Source organism: Mauremys mutica, chromosome 16, assembly GCF_020497125.1.
Source record: "Mauremys mutica isolate MM-2020 ecotype Southern chromosome 16, ASM2049712v1, whole genome shotgun sequence".
Lineage (NCBI taxonomy): Eukaryota > Metazoa > Chordata > Testudines > Geoemydidae > Mauremys > Mauremys mutica.
The window spans coordinates 690,594-707,491 of NC_059087.1; the positions used below are offsets into that span (position 1 = coordinate 690,594).

General features: G+C 42.0%; 1 protein-coding gene across 14 annotated transcripts in view; it reads left to right on the forward strand.

The window, feature by feature from the left end:
• CHEK2 (checkpoint kinase 2) overlaps positions 1–16,898 on the forward strand; it is a 43,104-nt gene that overhangs the window by 3,948 nt on the left and 22,258 nt on the right. For 11 of the 14 annotated variants that reach the window (XM_044990141.1, XM_044990137.1, XM_044990144.1 and 8 more), the window contains 3 exons: positions 855–979; positions 8,833–8,980; positions 13,090–13,180. In XM_044990141.1, coding sequence (XP_044846076.1) covers positions 855–979; positions 8,833–8,980; positions 13,090–13,180 — 364 coding nt within the window. The remainder of the gene's footprint in view (positions 1–854; positions 980–8,832; positions 8,981–13,089; positions 13,181–16,898) is intronic. The other 3 variants (XM_044990147.1, XM_044990146.1, XM_044990145.1) reach the window with 1 other exon arrangement.

Consider the following 16,898-nt stretch of genomic DNA (forward strand, 5'->3'; position numbering starts at 1 on the left):
TGTTTGGAAAAACTATTATTACAGTTATAAGGGCTAGAAACTTAAAGGGACACCCTCAACATGAAATGTAGTAAATCTTAAAAAAATAAAAAAATAAATAAAAAAAGGCTAAATAGTTTCAGGCATTACAACTGACCCTGAGCCTCTCTGACAATTTGCTTTTTCTATTTTTAAAAAAACCTTTGCATCTTCCCTGTAGCTGTGTGAAAGACTCACAGAAATTACTAACCTTTAAGCCCTGATCCTGCAAACAGTTATGCACATGAGTGATCCCAATGTAATTACTTACATAAGTAAAACTAAGCATTTTTGTAAGGATTGAAGCATTAGTTTGGATTGTCACATCACTAGTTTTTTGAGAACCTTTTAACTGCCACATCTGGGCATTATTTTTTCTTGTTGCTGCAGTTTTGTTTATTACTAATCATTGCGCTAGATAGTAATGTTTTGGTTCTTTAAATTAGCTTTTCACCATTTAAAAATTGACTGCTTACGCATAGTTTATTTTAAAGGGGTCTGATTCTTTATGCATGTGAATTCTGGTGTTTCTCAAACAGAATTTGTAATTTTTGGAGTGAGACAGTTTTTATTTTGCTTTCACATTTAACATTTCTTGTACAAGAATGAAAATGTGATCATGTTAAAAGGGACAGAAGGGGGGTGGGAAACAAGTGTCTTCTATCTTTATTTAGAAATAAAGAAGTAACATAGGATTCAGGCAGTGTCTGATGAATCTTGCTTTGTCTCCTTTTCCAAGTGCTATCATTTGGTACCATTTTGCAGTGGTAGGTCTAACTTACTGGAATTTTGTGTTTTCTCTCTCTCTCCTTTCCTCCTTGTTCCCCCAATCCCAGACTGCGTGAATGACGAGTGTTGGTTTGGCAGAGACAGAAGCTGTGATTATAGCTTTGCTAAACTAGGGTTGACCGAGACAGGCTTATACCAAAACTACAGCAAGAAGCACTTCCGAATCTTCAGGGTAGGTGCTAAAAAGGCCGTTTTACCCCTTTCCCTCTGTTCTGTAAAGAAGGAAACTGGATTAACTGAAAAATTGTAAATCAAAGCTTCACTGCTTTTCAGACCAGGTGGATTGATTTAAATCAGCAACCAGGAAGCCTTGATTTAAATAATCAATTCGAATCTTACTTTGCATATGTAGTTTTTAGTTATTTTCTTAAAGAAAAGTTGGTTCTCATTGGTTGGTAACCATTAAAACATACTGATTTGCAACTAAATATAGCCTTGACAGTAAATGTATTACCAGGAGTGTGTGCTATATTTATCCACATTTATTTAGACAGTTATATAGCGTAACATACATTTATTTGTGTTCTTAATTTTTACATTTTTTTTTCCTGTTAGAAATGGTGAATGGTGCATTTCTTATTAGTAGGTGATCTTTAATTTTTACTTGTGATTTCTGTCAACCTCTATTTGGGTGGAAACTGGAATTCAATTAAAAATGAGCAAAACCAGCATAACTAACTTACAGATCTTAAACTGGGGGTCCTACATGGATTAGTTCTTGGTCCTACGCTGTTTAATAACCTAGAAGAAAACATAAAATCATTGCTGGTAAAGTTTGCAGATGACACACAAGTTGGGATAGGTAGTGAAGCAGACAAACAGGTCACTGATTCAGAGCGGCCTAGATCTCTTGGTAAACGAGAAAGAAAACAATATGCATTTTAACATGGCTAAATGTAAATGTATACAGCTAAGAAACAAAGAATGTAGGCCATACTTACAGGGTTGGGGACCTCTATCCTGGGAAGCAGTGACTCTGAAAAATATTTGAGGAATGTGATGCATAATTAGTTGAACATGAGCTCCCAATATGAATACTGCGGCCAAAAGACATAATCCTATCCTAGGATGCATAAGCAGGGGTATGTTGAGTAGGAGTAGATAGGTTATTTTACCTCTATATTTGGCATTTGTGTGACTGCTGCTGAAATACTGTGTCCAGTTCTGGTGCCCACAAGTCAAGAAGGATGCTGATAAATTGCAGAGGGTTCAAAGAAGAGCCAGGAGAGAGATGAAAAGAGCTCAATCTTTTAAGCTTAACAAAGAGAAGGTTAAGGGGTGACTTGATAAGTCTATAAGTACCTACATGGGGAACAAATATTTAATAGTGGGTTCTTCAGTCCAGCAGAGAAAGGTGTAACATGATCCAATGGCTGGAAGCTAAAGCTAGTTAAATTCAGATTGGAAATAAGGTGTAAATTTTTAACAGTGAGAATAATTAACCATTGGAACAGTTTACCCAGGATTGGGGCTGATTCTTCATCACTGAGAATTATATCAAGATTGGATGATTTTCTGAAAGATATATTATTTTAGGGAAGCTCTGTGCTTTGGGTTATACAAGAAGTCAGACTAGATGATTAAAATGGTCCCTTCTGGCAATAGAATCTATTAATGTTTTTTATTGGTCAAATAAAACTATTTTAAATGTGCTCGATACACAACAAGATGTAAAAGGTGTCAAAACATGTTTGGCATTTAAAAGCAACTGATTTATTCAATAAAAGAAGTATATGAAGTTAATGAATCTGTGATGGTTTCTGGTCACTACGTATTTAAAGATTTTAGAACTAGTAGATTTCATCCCCTCACTGTTTTTATACATAAATTGGAAGAGGAAAACAAGCTTTCCTGATTTTTCAACTCCCAAATCTTTGAAGGAACTAGTCATTGATCTGAATAAGTTGAAAAAAATGAAATGAAGAAAATATCCTCTCTGCACATGTAGAAGAGGCTACTGCTGTCAAAAGCTGGTTTAGCACGTCAGAAAATTCTGGTTTCAGATGTTTACCCGTGACTTCTAGCAGTTCAGAGATTTGACTTTCTATAAAACTTTGGGAATGAACATGTGCTGCTTAATATTTTTTCATTTAATTTACATGATTTTAATAGATTAAATTATGACAACCGATGTTAAGGCCTACATTTACTATAATTTTAAATAGGTTTATTTTTTTAAAGAATGTAGTTAATTTAAATAAAATTTTTTTTTTTTAAATCACTGATTTTTATCCACCCTGTTTTCATAGTCTTGAGTCATAAAGTTTAAGGCTAGAAGAGACCACTAGGTTATCTAGTCTGACCACCTGTACATCAGAGACCACTGATATCACTCAGCATCCACACGCTAAACTCAACAACCAAAATTAGACCAAACTATTACAGTCTCCAGGAAACTAAACTATTATGTGCCACATGCAGAGAATAGGGATGCCACAGGTCTCAAACACAGGGCAGTGGGGCTGCTGAAAGCATGAGCTTTTTCCTCTACACCACTGAGCTGCAAGGGGAGATGAGGGAACTGCTGCTAAAACCCCACCTCCAAAAGTTACACCCACTGAGTGCACAGGGTCAGATGACTAACAGAACACTGCTGATTGGATACCACCCGCTATAAAGTTGGCTCTTTCTGTCCCATCTCTTGTTTGAGCAACATGCCTACTGACTAGTTGCCAGGCCTGTTGCTGCGTAGACCTCTGAGACCAAGTCTCTGCTTCCTCGCCTGGTTTCTACTTCTTATTCCTGCTACCATGCCTTGACCCTGCTACTTACTGTGTCTCCTCCCTGCTCCAGTTACCAGATCTGTTTCTTAATTCCTGCTTCCTCACTCAGACCCCAGTTGCTGACTCCAGCTTTGATCCTTGGCATGACTTCTGGCTCTGACTCTGGCTTGTCCCTTGGCGTGACCACAGTTTACTCCTGGCTCCAACTGCTAGGTCAGAGAGCCCACATTAAGGGCCCTAACAAAGAGGGACTATGGTGAACCAGTACATAAGGCCGTTGCAAAGGCAGAGAAATGATTAAATGAACTATATAATCACCATCCACACACACTGCAGAGGAAGGCAAAATAATCTCAGGGTCACTGTCAATCTGACCCGGGGAAAATTCCTTCCCTACCTCCACATATGGCGATAAGTTAGACCCTCAGCATGTGAGCAAGAACCAGCCAGCTAAGCAACCGAGAGAGAGAATGCTTGGTGCCACTTCAGAGCCTGGCGTACCCCACTAAGTGTCCCATCTCCAGCCATATCCATTCCTGAGGCTTCAGAGAAAGGAAATTAATAAAAGAACAACAAAAAACCCTCCCAGAATATCATCCCAGTAGCTCTTCTCTGGACCTCTCCTACTTTAATCTTTCTTGAACATGGGTGACCAAATGAGGTCTTACCAATGTCTTATACAGTGGCACTAATACTTCTCTATCTCTACCGGAAATACCTCACCTAATAAATTGTAGGATCACATTTGCCTTATTCACAGCTGGTAGCAGTTCATAGTCATCCTGCAATCCACCCACACACCCAGGTGTCTCTCCTCTCTCACTTCCAACTTAGGAGCTCCCAGCTTATTGCAGAAATTCTCATTAGACTCTAAGTGCATGACCTTGCACTTTGTAGTATTGAATTTTATTCCATTTCTGTCACTCCAGTCTTCAAGGTCAGCCAGATCTTCCTTTATAATGTTCTGATCCTCCTCTGTATTGACAGTGCCTCCCAACTTTGTATTATCATCATATTTAATTAGCACACGTGTACTTTTTGTGCAAGATCATTATTAAAAATAACATTGGTCCCGCGACTAGTCCTTGAGCTACTTTGCTATTAACCTCTTTCCAGTCCAATAATTTAACTTTCAGCACAACCCATTGCCTTCTCTCCTTTAGCCACTTCCTTATCCACCTTACAATGCTTATGCTGATCCCCGTCTTCTGTAATTTAACTATTAATTGCCCATGTGGTACTGTGTCAAATGCTTTAGTGAAGTCCACATATGTTAGATCTACTGCACTTGCCTTATCTAAAAATTCAATTATTTTCTGAAAGGAGGAAATCAGTTAATCTGGCATGATCTACCTTTGTTTAATCCATGTTGCGTTATGTCCCCATTACACTTCTGTGAATTTAATTATCCTTTCCTTCACAATTTGCTCTAAAATCTTGCATACCACAGGGCAAACTAACTGGTCTGTAACTGGCTGAATCACTTTTTTTTTTTTTTGCCTTTTCTTAAATATAGCCTGAAATTAGCTATTCTCCAGTCATATAGTACTACCCCTGAATAGATAGGTTTATTACAAATCCTTGCTACTGGACTAGATATCTCACATGACAGCTCTTTCAATATTCTGGGATGGAAATTATCCAGTCCCTCTGATTTGAGCACAAGTTTTTCTTCCACATCAGATGTGGTAATTTCCATTTCTAGTCACTCATTTCCGTCAGCCATACTGCCTTCATGCCCATTCTATACTATGATTGTTATTGAGAACTGAGGTAAAAAATTCATTTAGTTTTTCGGTGATACCTAAATTATCTTTTAATCTCCTTCCCATCCACACTGCATAGCAGCCCAACTTCATTCTTCCTTAATCTCTTTTTAGTTGCATAACTAAAAAACCTCTTTATTATTTATTTTAATTTCCTTGGCAAGAGCTAATTCAGCCTGACTTTTAGCAATTCTCATTTTATTCCATTTTCTGACCTCCATGATGTAGCTTTCTTTGTTAATCAACTCCTTTCTTCATTCTCTGTATGCTCTCTGCTTACTCCTAATAACCTTTTTAGGTAGATATTCATCCAGCTGGGTTTGAGCCTTTCCCTACAAGTTTTTTTCCCTTTCTTGGGAAATTTCAGATAGTTTTTGTATAGTTGATTTGAAGAAATTCCACACCACCTCTGCATTTTTAAGTCTTTGAGCTCTTCGGTCCAGTTAACTTCTTAAACTAGTTCTCTTAATTTCCAAAATTTTGCCCTTTTGAAATAAAAAACCATAGCTGATGATCTGGTTTCGATTATCTGTCTACAGATGCCCCCTGGGTTACGCAAACTCGACTTATGCAAATCCACAGTTACGGAAAAAGTTCCGTAAGCTAGAAATAGGAGTGGTTTTTTTGTTTTGTTTTTCTGCATAATGGTTGGATACGTTTCCGACTTACACAAAATTCGAGTTACTCAAGGTGTTCCAGAACGGAACGCTTGCGTAAGTCGGGGAGCGTCTGTATTTAATTTAAACTGAATCAATTTGTGATCACGCGATTCAAGATTATTTCCTATGATCGGTTCTTCTATGATGTCCTTACTACTTACTAAAATCTAGTCTTAAATTGTCGGTTCCATGACCGTTTGATGAAGGAAACTGTCATCTGTCAGATCCAAGAATAATTGTGCCCCAACAGTATTAATAGCATTTATTCTCTCATCTGTATCTGGGAGGTTAGTCTCCCATTATGCTACAATTCCCAACAGTATTTGTCTCTTTAATAATATTAAAGAGATCACTATCCATGTCTGAGTCTGACCTGGGGGGTCTCTTGTATTGATTTTAAGGGCTAAAAAGAGTTAAAGATGTTTAACTTTTTTATTGTGTAACATTAAAACAGTGATACTTAGTTGTTTTTGTTTTTTAAGAGGCCTTGGTTTTACTTGGTTTCTTGGCAAACACTTAAAGGTATTTATTTTAAAACTGAAAGTTTATTGATTTAAATACAGAAAAAAACAAGAAATGAAAACAGGCATTTATATTGAAACTGAAATTGAATGATCATGCAAAACTAACTTAATTAAAAAATTTACATAATATTAGTTTTTTATTTTTATTAACCCTTTCCATCAAAAAAGGGTAATTTTACTTTCAGTTATGATGTGTGAAGAGTATTTACTTCTCCTGTTTCTAACAAATAGACACAAGGTAGTGGGGAGAGAGATGATAGAAAAGGTAGAGGAAATTCAGATTTGTTGATGTTTTTTTGGAACACTGGACAGTTATGAATGAATGCTTTGTCTGGCAGGTTGACTGTGACACCTGTTGCTTGGATTCTGGTACACATCATCTGATTGGGTTTTTCTCCTTAGACAGGGCAGGATTGTGGTCATCTCAACTGCCTGTGCTGATGCAGTGCAGCTGATTTGAGGATTTGATGAAAAGCCAAGAGAATGAGAGATAAGATAGGATAGGAAGGAAAGGGGACAAAGTAACACAAAAGGAAAGGAGGCGGAACAGGATCCTTGCGTGCCTCTGCGGTGCTGGCAATTAGGTATCCACACAGATGGGCTGGATGTCATGATGATATGATGATTTTTAGGACTTTCAAGTGAAAAACAGAAGTTCCTTGAACAAGAGCAAGGCCTACTGGCCTTCCTCTTGGGCTGAAAGTCTTTCAATCTGGTCTGCTCCTTCTGTCTTGGGGTCAGAGAAGATGAGACAATACGAGATGAGTGAGGATGCAAGGTGGGACAGGACAGTGATCTCTTTAGCCTCCCCTCCCCCCCGCGCCCTCAAGTCTCTTTTAAGAACTCCCGAAGAGGGAAAAGTGGGCATCATAGTTCATCCCCCTTATTATTTTGTTCACCAGCTAGGCCTAATATTTGCTACACTAATTTTAGTTAATTCATTTCTGGCTTTACTTTTTTTTTTTTTTAACTAAACATGATTTTAACAGGTTTTAAGCTATATTAGTAGGCCTTTTTTTGTTAGGACGAATCTAATCTTTGTCTATTTTTTTTCACTTATTCATAACTATTATTAAAAACAACTTGACCTATTGTCTATTAACAGTTGTTATAGGTTGTAACATTTGGTGAACTTTCACTTACTTTTTACTGTTGAACTTAAAGTAAATTTTTAGGTCCAATAATCACATCAGATCTATAGCAGGTCCCTAACACTATCCCCACAGAACCTCTTTTACAATCCTTCCCCAAAGTGATTTTGACCCAAACAGATTCTGTTTTGTCTATAGTATAGCTTTGTATTTCTTTATAATTTACTGCTTTGTTGATGTACAACACTACCCCAGCACCTTTACCTTTATTCCTGTCTCTTCTAAACAGCATATACCCTTCAATAACTATATTCCAGTAATGAGTGCTATTCCACCATGTTTCTGTGATCCCTATAATATCTTGTTTGACCTCCTGCACCAGTAGTTCCAGTTCCTCCATTTTATTGCCTAGACTCTTTTCATTTGTGTACAAGCATTTCAGTTGTTTCCCTCAGGCCTCCCCACTTTTCAGTCATGACAACCTTGGTGCCAGAAGATTAATATCCTAGGTATTTGACTGGAGATTGTCTGTTGAGAAGAGTCGTCCTTCCCTAGATGCCTCCCAATGATTCATCATCCCCAAACCTGCCTTGTAGCTCCAATCCTTGAGCCCTCAGTTGATCTTCATTATGTTGTCATGTCATCACCCTCCTTCTCTAGGGATGACAAGTATTCCACAGAAAATCATCTGAGCTTCCACATCTGTAAATGTCTTAGCCAGCTGAGTGTAGTCATCCTTGATCCATTCCAATGGGAACCTAGCAGTGTCATTCATCCCAACATGCAGAACAGTCATTGGATTTTTCCCTGCTCCCATCAGGTCCTCTCCAGTCTCACATCCACTCTTGTATCCTTGCTCTTGCCAGACAGCACACTCTTCTGTTCTCTAGATCTGGTCTGGTAACAGGCCTGTCAATTCTTCTGAGTATGGAGTCCCCGACCATGTAGACCATCCTGATGTAGATATGAATTTGTTTTATGTTATCTCTTGCAGTCCCATGTACATCATCCTCACTTTTCCTTAGGCTCCAGTCCCTGGCTGTCTCCATCATCTTTTTCTCTCTTCTGCAGGGACTGGCTTCCTTTCTTTTCTTCTTCACCACCGTTAACAGAGTGTTGCCAAACACATTGTTCAAAACCATTTTCATGATGTATTATTTCCTTAATTAAGGAAAATAAATTGTTATTAACTCTGATATGGTTCATTACAGCCTCATGATAAAAACCATCTTTCTGTATTGTTACCTTTTTTTTTTTTTTAGGAAATGGGACCAAGAAACTCCTATGTTGCCTACATTGAGGACCACAGTGCAAATGGGACTTTTTTAAATAAAGAGCTCATTGGGAAAGGGAAAAGGCTCCCATTGACTCACAATTCTGAAATTGCACTGTCTGTACAGACTAACAAAGGTAAAATAAAGTACAAAGACAAATTGATTTTGAATAGCGTCTTTCTTAAAATTGTGCTCCTTCTAAATGCTTTAGAGAGAAAATAATAGATGGAAACCGTGGTTAAAGGTAATATTTTATATTTGCCCACTATTTTTGTACATAACATCTTGAAGATTGTTATATGCACCTGAAATTAGTAAATTTTAAAAAGTGAGTTAAAAGTATTTGCAGATACTACATTTGATCTAAGAGTGAGAATCATGCATTCATTGCACCACTACAAAAAAAATCTTCTCTCTCATTTTTCAGTTTTATACATAAGATGCTGCCATATGACTGTGCATATGTCCATTTTACTGTAGGTGTGTGTGCGCGCCCCATGTACAGGTGTTGGTGATATTTTTTCCTCAGTAGTACCTGTTGGGATGGCTGGTGTGCCCTCTGTCACCACACACCACTGCATGGTGGTATAAGAGGAACCACCATGACTTCCCAACCAGTTCCTTACCACCAGTGATGGTGATTCAGACTTGTTAACTCAAGTGCTTTCCTCACTCCTTTTCTGTATATAGATCCTGTTGGCTAATTTGTCAATTATTGTGTTGGACAATTTTTAGTACTGGGTTGCTGCATTTGGTCTCTCTTGACACTTTCTATCTTTTGGCACAGCTACCGGAATGATGCCATGTTCATCAGGTTTTAAGACCTGCTGGACCTCTGTGAAACCCATGCGAGTCAGTGACCCACACCTGACCTGTTAGAAATGTTTTGGGGAATCCCAGGTTACATCTGCAAAGGGTTCAAGCTCCGCTTGAAAAAAGATAGCGTGACTAGGCTTAAGTGCTTGCTTGTGGATGCAGCACTTTGACCCCTATCAGAGTCGTCACATGGGGTGAGTGCCCCATGTACATTTACTTCAGTATGGAGCTCTTTGCTGGAATGTGTGCGGCTCCTTGGGATTGTTCCTGAGTACCAAAGAAAAGGCTTAGGTATTCCTCTGGTTCAGTGCCTCGCTTGCCTGTGTTGGTACCCTGACTGGACCAGAGACCAGAAGAAGCATTTGTGGGATAAATCCCCTCCAGAATGCTTAAGGCTTCCCAAGAGGGGATTGCTGCCTCTGAAGCCTGTGCCAGACATTTCCCCTGAAAGACATTTATGGCGCCAACAGAAGGTGCCAGTCACAGCAACCCTGGAGGCATATGCAGCCGCAAGAGACTTGCTTAGCTTCTTGGTACTGCCTGTGCTTCATACCTCGCTTCATCGAGATCGTGTGGTGCTGCTACCCAAGCCTCCACAGAAATCCGTGTTGTCTAGGGGAAAGCCTCCCATGATTTCCCTGGTACTGCTGTCCTCAGGCTCGGACTACGTCTTACCAGTCCATTCTGGATTTGAACTTCCATTGTCAGAAGCATCTGACTCTTTTCCTTGGACTTAGAGGTGAGGTTCTCTGTATCTCGCCCAGGATGGGGAACATACCTCCCCATCAGAATCGTTGGGACCATGGGCCATGCACTGGGATCCTTCTAAAGGTCAATGGCCCAGGCAAGGATGGGTCTTGGGCCCGTATTAATGATCATTCTGGACATATTCTGGTGTCCCCCCATCTAGAACTTCCCTTGAAGAATCTTGCTCACTGACATGGAGAGTGCACCAGAGGCATTGGTACCGAGAGCACCAGTCCTGGTACTGAGCATCCAGAAGCCACTCAGGCACCCCCGGCCACTAGTCACAGACTAACCACCACCTCAGATGTCTGTTTCATCCTTGTTACCTGATGAGGTGGTTGAGCAGTTAAGTGACACCACCAGAGGACCACATTGCTCATCAAGATATTTTAAAAATAACGGCCTCTGTACTTGACATTCAGGCAGAAGAGGTGCGTGAAAGCTCTCACAAGTTGATGGACATCCTGGTATCAGCGACAGCACCATGGTGCAGCCATGAAACCATCATGGAGCCAGTCAAGGCCCTTAGGCAGGCCCCCTGCTCCTGGGACCTCACAGCAAAATGAGCTGAGAGGAGGTGCTTTGTCTCCTGTAAGGGGTATGAACATTTTTACTCTCATCCCCACTCCGTGTTCTCTTGTGGCAGCTGCCAATGAGCAGGATAGAGAGGGACAAAAAGCTTCTGTGCCAAAAAGCAAAGCCTCAAAGAAGCTGGATCTGTTGGTCACAAATTTTATTCCTCAGGAAGCCTGCAACTCAGGATTGCAAATCAACAAACTCTCCTGAGTCAACATGACTTCGCCCTCCGGGAGATAATGATGAAATTTAAAGACAAACTACTTGAGGACTGTAGACAAGAGTTTGCAGTAATGGCTGAAGAGAGTAACCTGGTCGCTAGGACTGCCCTGCAGGACAGTTGGGATAGCACAGACTCAGCTGCTTGAACCATGGTGTTGGCTGTTGCTGTGAGAAGGTGTTCATGGTTGCAGTTGTCTGGGCTACCTCTGTCCTTTCGAAGGTCCCTCCAGCTTTTCGGAGAAAACGGACAACAGGCTTCATAACCTTAAGGATTCCAGGGCAACACTCAATCTCTTGGCGTCTATACCCCATCAGCAAAAAGAAAGCAGTGTCGCCCACAGTAGCTATACAGAGAGCAGGGGTTTGCTCCCCAATCCCATGATCCACTAAGGAAAAAGGACAGAAGTTATAAGAGATGCCCTCCACCGCTCTCCTCTTCATCATCAGTGGGCTTATCCAATCCAGCTGCCTCATCCAAACAGTCATTTGGATGGGTTTGTCAAGGACAGTGAACCTGTCACCATAGCCCCATCTGTTCCTCATTGTTTGTTACTAATCGCTTATCCCACTTCCTAAGTGCTTGGGCTCACATAAGTAAGACCTACCAGTCTGAAAGCATGGTAGAACTGCGGTATGCCATCCAGTTCAGTTCTTCTCCCCTACCCACCCTCTTCAGGGACCACTCTCATGAGATTGCCCTTCAACAGGGTGTCCAATCTCTTCTTCAGGCGGAGGTCCTAGAGGAAGTACTGTTGAACCTCAGGGATAAGGGTTTCTATTCCTGCTACTTCCTGATGTACTAGATAAAAAGTGTCTCAGGCCTATTTTAGACCTAAGAAAGTTGAACAAATTCCTGAAAAAAATAAAATTCCACATGGTCAGCATTGGAGCGTGAGTAGGCAAGTGTGAGTGTGACCCCCCCCCCCCCGCCTGCTTTTGAGCTTAGCTATCAGTATAATAAAAGTGATGCTTTCTGCCAAACTCTGGTGGGTCATTAGTCCTCCCTAAGCTTACTAGCTGGCCCAGTTTCGGGTAACAGATCCTCTATGCAGTGGTTTGTAGCAGTTGCAAACAGAGCTAAGGGCTAACCAGTTTCCTCTCAGAAAATCTCATCTTGGATCTCTTCATGTATTTTTTTTTTATGCTACCCGCTGGCTAATACAGTCCCTCCAGCTTGAGTATTGGCGCATTCTACCAGAGTGCAGGCACCTTCTGCAGCTTTCTTGATGCAAGTGCAGAATGTAGACATTTGTAAAGCAGCGGGGTCTTCAGTCCACACTTTTACTTCTCATTATGCCATTTCTTGTCAGTCCAGAGACAATGTCAGTTTTGGATGGATGGTCTTACACTCTCTGTTCAGGTAGACTCTGAACCCACCTCCATGCCTGTTGGCTTGTGTTACCTACAGTGGAATGGACATGTGCAATCACTCAATTAAAAAAATATTACCTACTCTTCTGTCACTGTTGTTCTTTGAGATGGGTTGCATATATCCATTCCATATTGGAGTCTGTCCAGTATGAAGGAACTGAGAGGGGTTGGAGTGGCTCTGCCCTTTTATACCAGCATACAGTAGCGTGTGGCAACAGAGGGCTCTCCAGCAACTCTGACTGGTGCCACTGAGGGACAAAAATCTCCAACATCTGTGCGTGGGGCATGCATGCATCTACGGTGGAATGTACATGTGCGGCACATCTTAAAGAACAACAGTTTCAAAAACGTAGGTAATCGTTTTTTAATATAATTTTTTGTTTCAGTTATGTTTACTTCTAATGTACAGCACTCTCTTAGTTGTTGAATATTAACATTTAGGAATAGTAGTTACTCCTTGTAACAAAGTCTTTGGAGTTAGTAACAAAAAATTATCTCCACTCATCTTCCCAGCGTTTGTATTTTCTGATCTTATGGTGGATGATCAGTCAGGGTATCCCAGAGAATTGAGAGAGAAATATATCATGTCAAAGACTTTGGGAAGGTAAGCACCATACTTACTAAAATACTTAGGACTTATTTTCCTTTAGTTTTGTGTGGATGATGTTTGAACTGTAACTAGTATTAACTATTTGCTATTATTTTAGTACTGTTTCAATAATACCATCCTAGGCACTATGGTAATACAAACAAAAACATGGTGCTTTTCAGACGAATAAAAGACGAAGGTCCAGGTTCTCTCGTCCTACTCCAGCCACTTATTACCACTTAGGTGAAAATCTGGCCTTAACTGGCTAGCTGAGAATTCTCTCGGTGTAGGGCAGTTTTTACCTGGCATAAATCAGTGTAAGTGTCTCCTTTGTCAGCAGCCCCACCATGGCCTGGCAAAATGGGCCGGAGTTGAGTGGAGCACACCTGAATTATGTCAATTCACAACTTGTTTATTTTTCATTAGAAGAGATCATAGCCAGTTAGAGCATCCAGAGGCTATGCTAACTTAGATCAGTAGATCAATGCTGGTGCTTATGCAGCTGGATGCCAATACAATTATACAGGGGGTCAGACCATGTGATCACAATGGTCCCTCTGACTTTCTAATCAATTATTAATATACTGTGAGAATCAAGGAGGTGTAACTTGCTCCCTAATGCACTCAGCTCAGGGAGTGTCTCTGTGCAGGAGAGAATATGGGTGTGGACTTGTGTCCTGCAGTGTTTACATTAAGATCAGTGTATGAGGGAAATGGGCAAACAGTGGCTTTATATGTGTGTGGGGAGAAACTGATGACAAGCTGCAGCAGTCAGATAATGTGGTAACTGAGGTGGTTTTGATTTTTTTTTTTTTAAATCTGTCCTTCACTGTAGTTTCCTTCTGCTTTACAGGGAGCACTTGTACATGCATATAAAGCTGTTAAAAGGAGGAGGTAGGATTTGAAGGCCTTGTTGAAGAAGTTTGTTTTGCAGAGAGTATTGGAAAAATTTTAGCATCAGTGATGGACAGTAGTTTACTTTCTGTAGTGTTCTTCCTCATATGATTTTTTTTTGAGGTGTTAATAGGACAAATTAATTTTTCACTTCAAAGAATTTTTACTCCTTAATGCAAAGTCCTCTTTTCAGTTGCCTGTCTTGTAAGTGGTTAGTTACTGCCTATTTGAAATATGGTCCCCCTGAAAGTAAGTTCCTAGTGCTGTCTGTAAAATAAGTCTTTCTATTCTGAATGTCCAACGGTGAAATAGAAGGTATTATATTTCTTTGTTAATAGGTAGCTAACAGCACTGGCGGTAAATCTGAAGTTTAGCAGATTTGTTCATTCATTCCCAATCTATATGGTTTTGACATCTCTTATTCCACTGCTGGGCCATCAGAGTACGGGCTCCTCGGATTGCTGGGATTATAGCTGCCCGTTTGCTGCTTTCAGCTCTGAATGATGAGAACAGTTAAAGCTGGAACTCTGAATTATGGCATACAGGTAGACCTATTTTCCTTAAAACAGCCAGGTTTGGGCCTTATGCTTCTAACTGACTTGGGTTTAAAACATACTTTTAATTGTGAAACTCAGATTTATGATTGAGTACTCACAGTTCTTCTTGGAGCATGGGGAAGGATAGCTCAGTGGTTTGAGCACTGGCCTGCTAAACCCAGGGTTGTGAGCTCAATCCTTAAGAGGGCCACTTAGGGATCTGGGGCAAAAATCAGTACTTGGTCCTGCTAGTGAAGGCAGGGGGCTGGACTCAATGACCTTTCAAGGTCCCTTCCAGTTCTAGGAGATGGGATATCTCCAATTATTCATTTTTTTTTTCATTTGCTCATGTCGATTCCATTCTAGGTGCATGTGTGGTCGTCGGAAATTTTTGCCTTAGTGGTGTCCATAGGGCCAATTGTGGCACCTTTTGGAGTGCTGCATTCATGCAGCGGTATATCAGGCATTGCCAGTCCTACGCCTTCTCAGTTCCTTCTTACCACCCGGGGTAGTTAGTCGGAGCGCCTTTCTTGCTTAGCAAGAGTTAGTGTTTTTTTTCTCCTACAAACTTTGTGCCTTAGGGCCTTTTGCAAATAGTTTATGTATAGTGTTAGTTAAGTAGTTGTTACGTGTAGTTGTTAGTAGTAGTTAGGGGCTAAAAAGACTCGACTCCCAAGAACAAAGAGGCCAAAAAGCTTGATCTCTTTGGGAGAAACATTTATTCGACTACCAGCTTACAATTTTGGGTGGCAAATCATCAAGTACTGTTGGGCAGATATAATTTTAATCTCTGGGACAGCCTCAAAAAGTTCCAGGAATTGCTCCTGCAGGGTTTGGCCCAGGAGTTCAGCACTCTGGTGGAGGAGGGCACCGCGGTGGCCAAATACACCCTGAAAATGGACTGCGATGAGGCAGATTTGGCGACTCGAGTGGTCATGTCGGTGGTGGTTATGCAGCGCAACTCCTGGCTCCAAACAGCGGGCCTCTCCCAGGAGATGCAGACCTTGATTCAGCCTTTTGACAGGGTTGGTCTCTCCTCCGAGCAGATGGATATCAGGCTGCATGGATTGAAGGATACTAGAGCCACCCTTTGCTCGTTGGGCATGCACATGCTGCAGTCTGCTTGTAAGCCCTTCTGGCTGCCCCTGCCGCCATCGTTGATGCCCGTCTTCCTCCCCCTCACCTGCATAATCTGGGCCCGCCAAACACGTAGGGGGCCAAAAGTGCTCATTTTAGGAGCCCTGCAAATCCGCGGGTATCCGCTTTATATCCGCAGATGTGGATATCTGTGGACCATTTCTGCGTGTAGCAGTGCGGATGCAGATACAAATTTTGTATCTACGCAGGGCTCTGATGGTGAGAGCTGGGCGGGCAGCTGTTGGGAACTGCAGCACAGATCCTCCACCTGCCCTGGGCAGGGATACTGGGCGGAGGGCTGCTCGGGCCCCCCACCCAAGGCAGGTGGAGGGTCTGCCGCGGCTCCTCACAGTTTCCAGCATGACTCTCCTGGACCCGGCTCCGGCTGGGGAGGGAGGCAGCTTGGAGCTGCAGCCTGGCCACGGTAAGAGCCATGCAGGCAGCTGTGGGGAGCCACAGTGGACCCTCCACCGGCTCTGGGTGCAGGGCCCGAGCAGGCCCCGGCAGGTCCACAGGTCTCTCCCCTCCCCGGCCAGGCCAGCATGGAGCCCAGCCAGGGAGTCATGGCGAACCCTCCACATGCCTGCAGTGTGTGGAGGGATGGGGCTCAGAGCAGCCTCTGGCTGTGTCATAGAATCATATCAGGGTCGGAAGGGACCTCAGGAGGTATCTAGCCCAGCCCCCTGCTCAAAGCAGGACCAATTCCCAACTAAATCATCCCAGCCAGCACTTTGTCAAACCTGACCTTAAAAACCTCTAAGGATGGAGATTCCACCACCTTCCTAGGTAACGCATTCCAGTGCTTCACCTCCCTCCTAGTGAAACATTGTTTCCTAATATCCAACCTAGACCTCCCCCACTGCAACTTGAGACCATTGCTCCTTGTTCTGTCATCTACCACCACTGAGAACAGTCTAGATCCATCCTCTTTGGAACCCCCATTCAGGTAGTTGAAAGCAGCTATCAACCCCCTCCCCTCACTCTTTTGCAGACTAAATAAGCCCAGTTCCCTCAGTCTCTCCACAAAAGTAATGTGCCCCAGCCCCCTGATCATTTTCGTTGCCCTCTGCTGGACTCTATTCCCACAGCTGCCCACGCGGCTCTCCCTGACCGGGCTCTAGCGAAGATGCCTCGGAGCCACAGCCCGGCCTCCAGTGTAGAGCCCT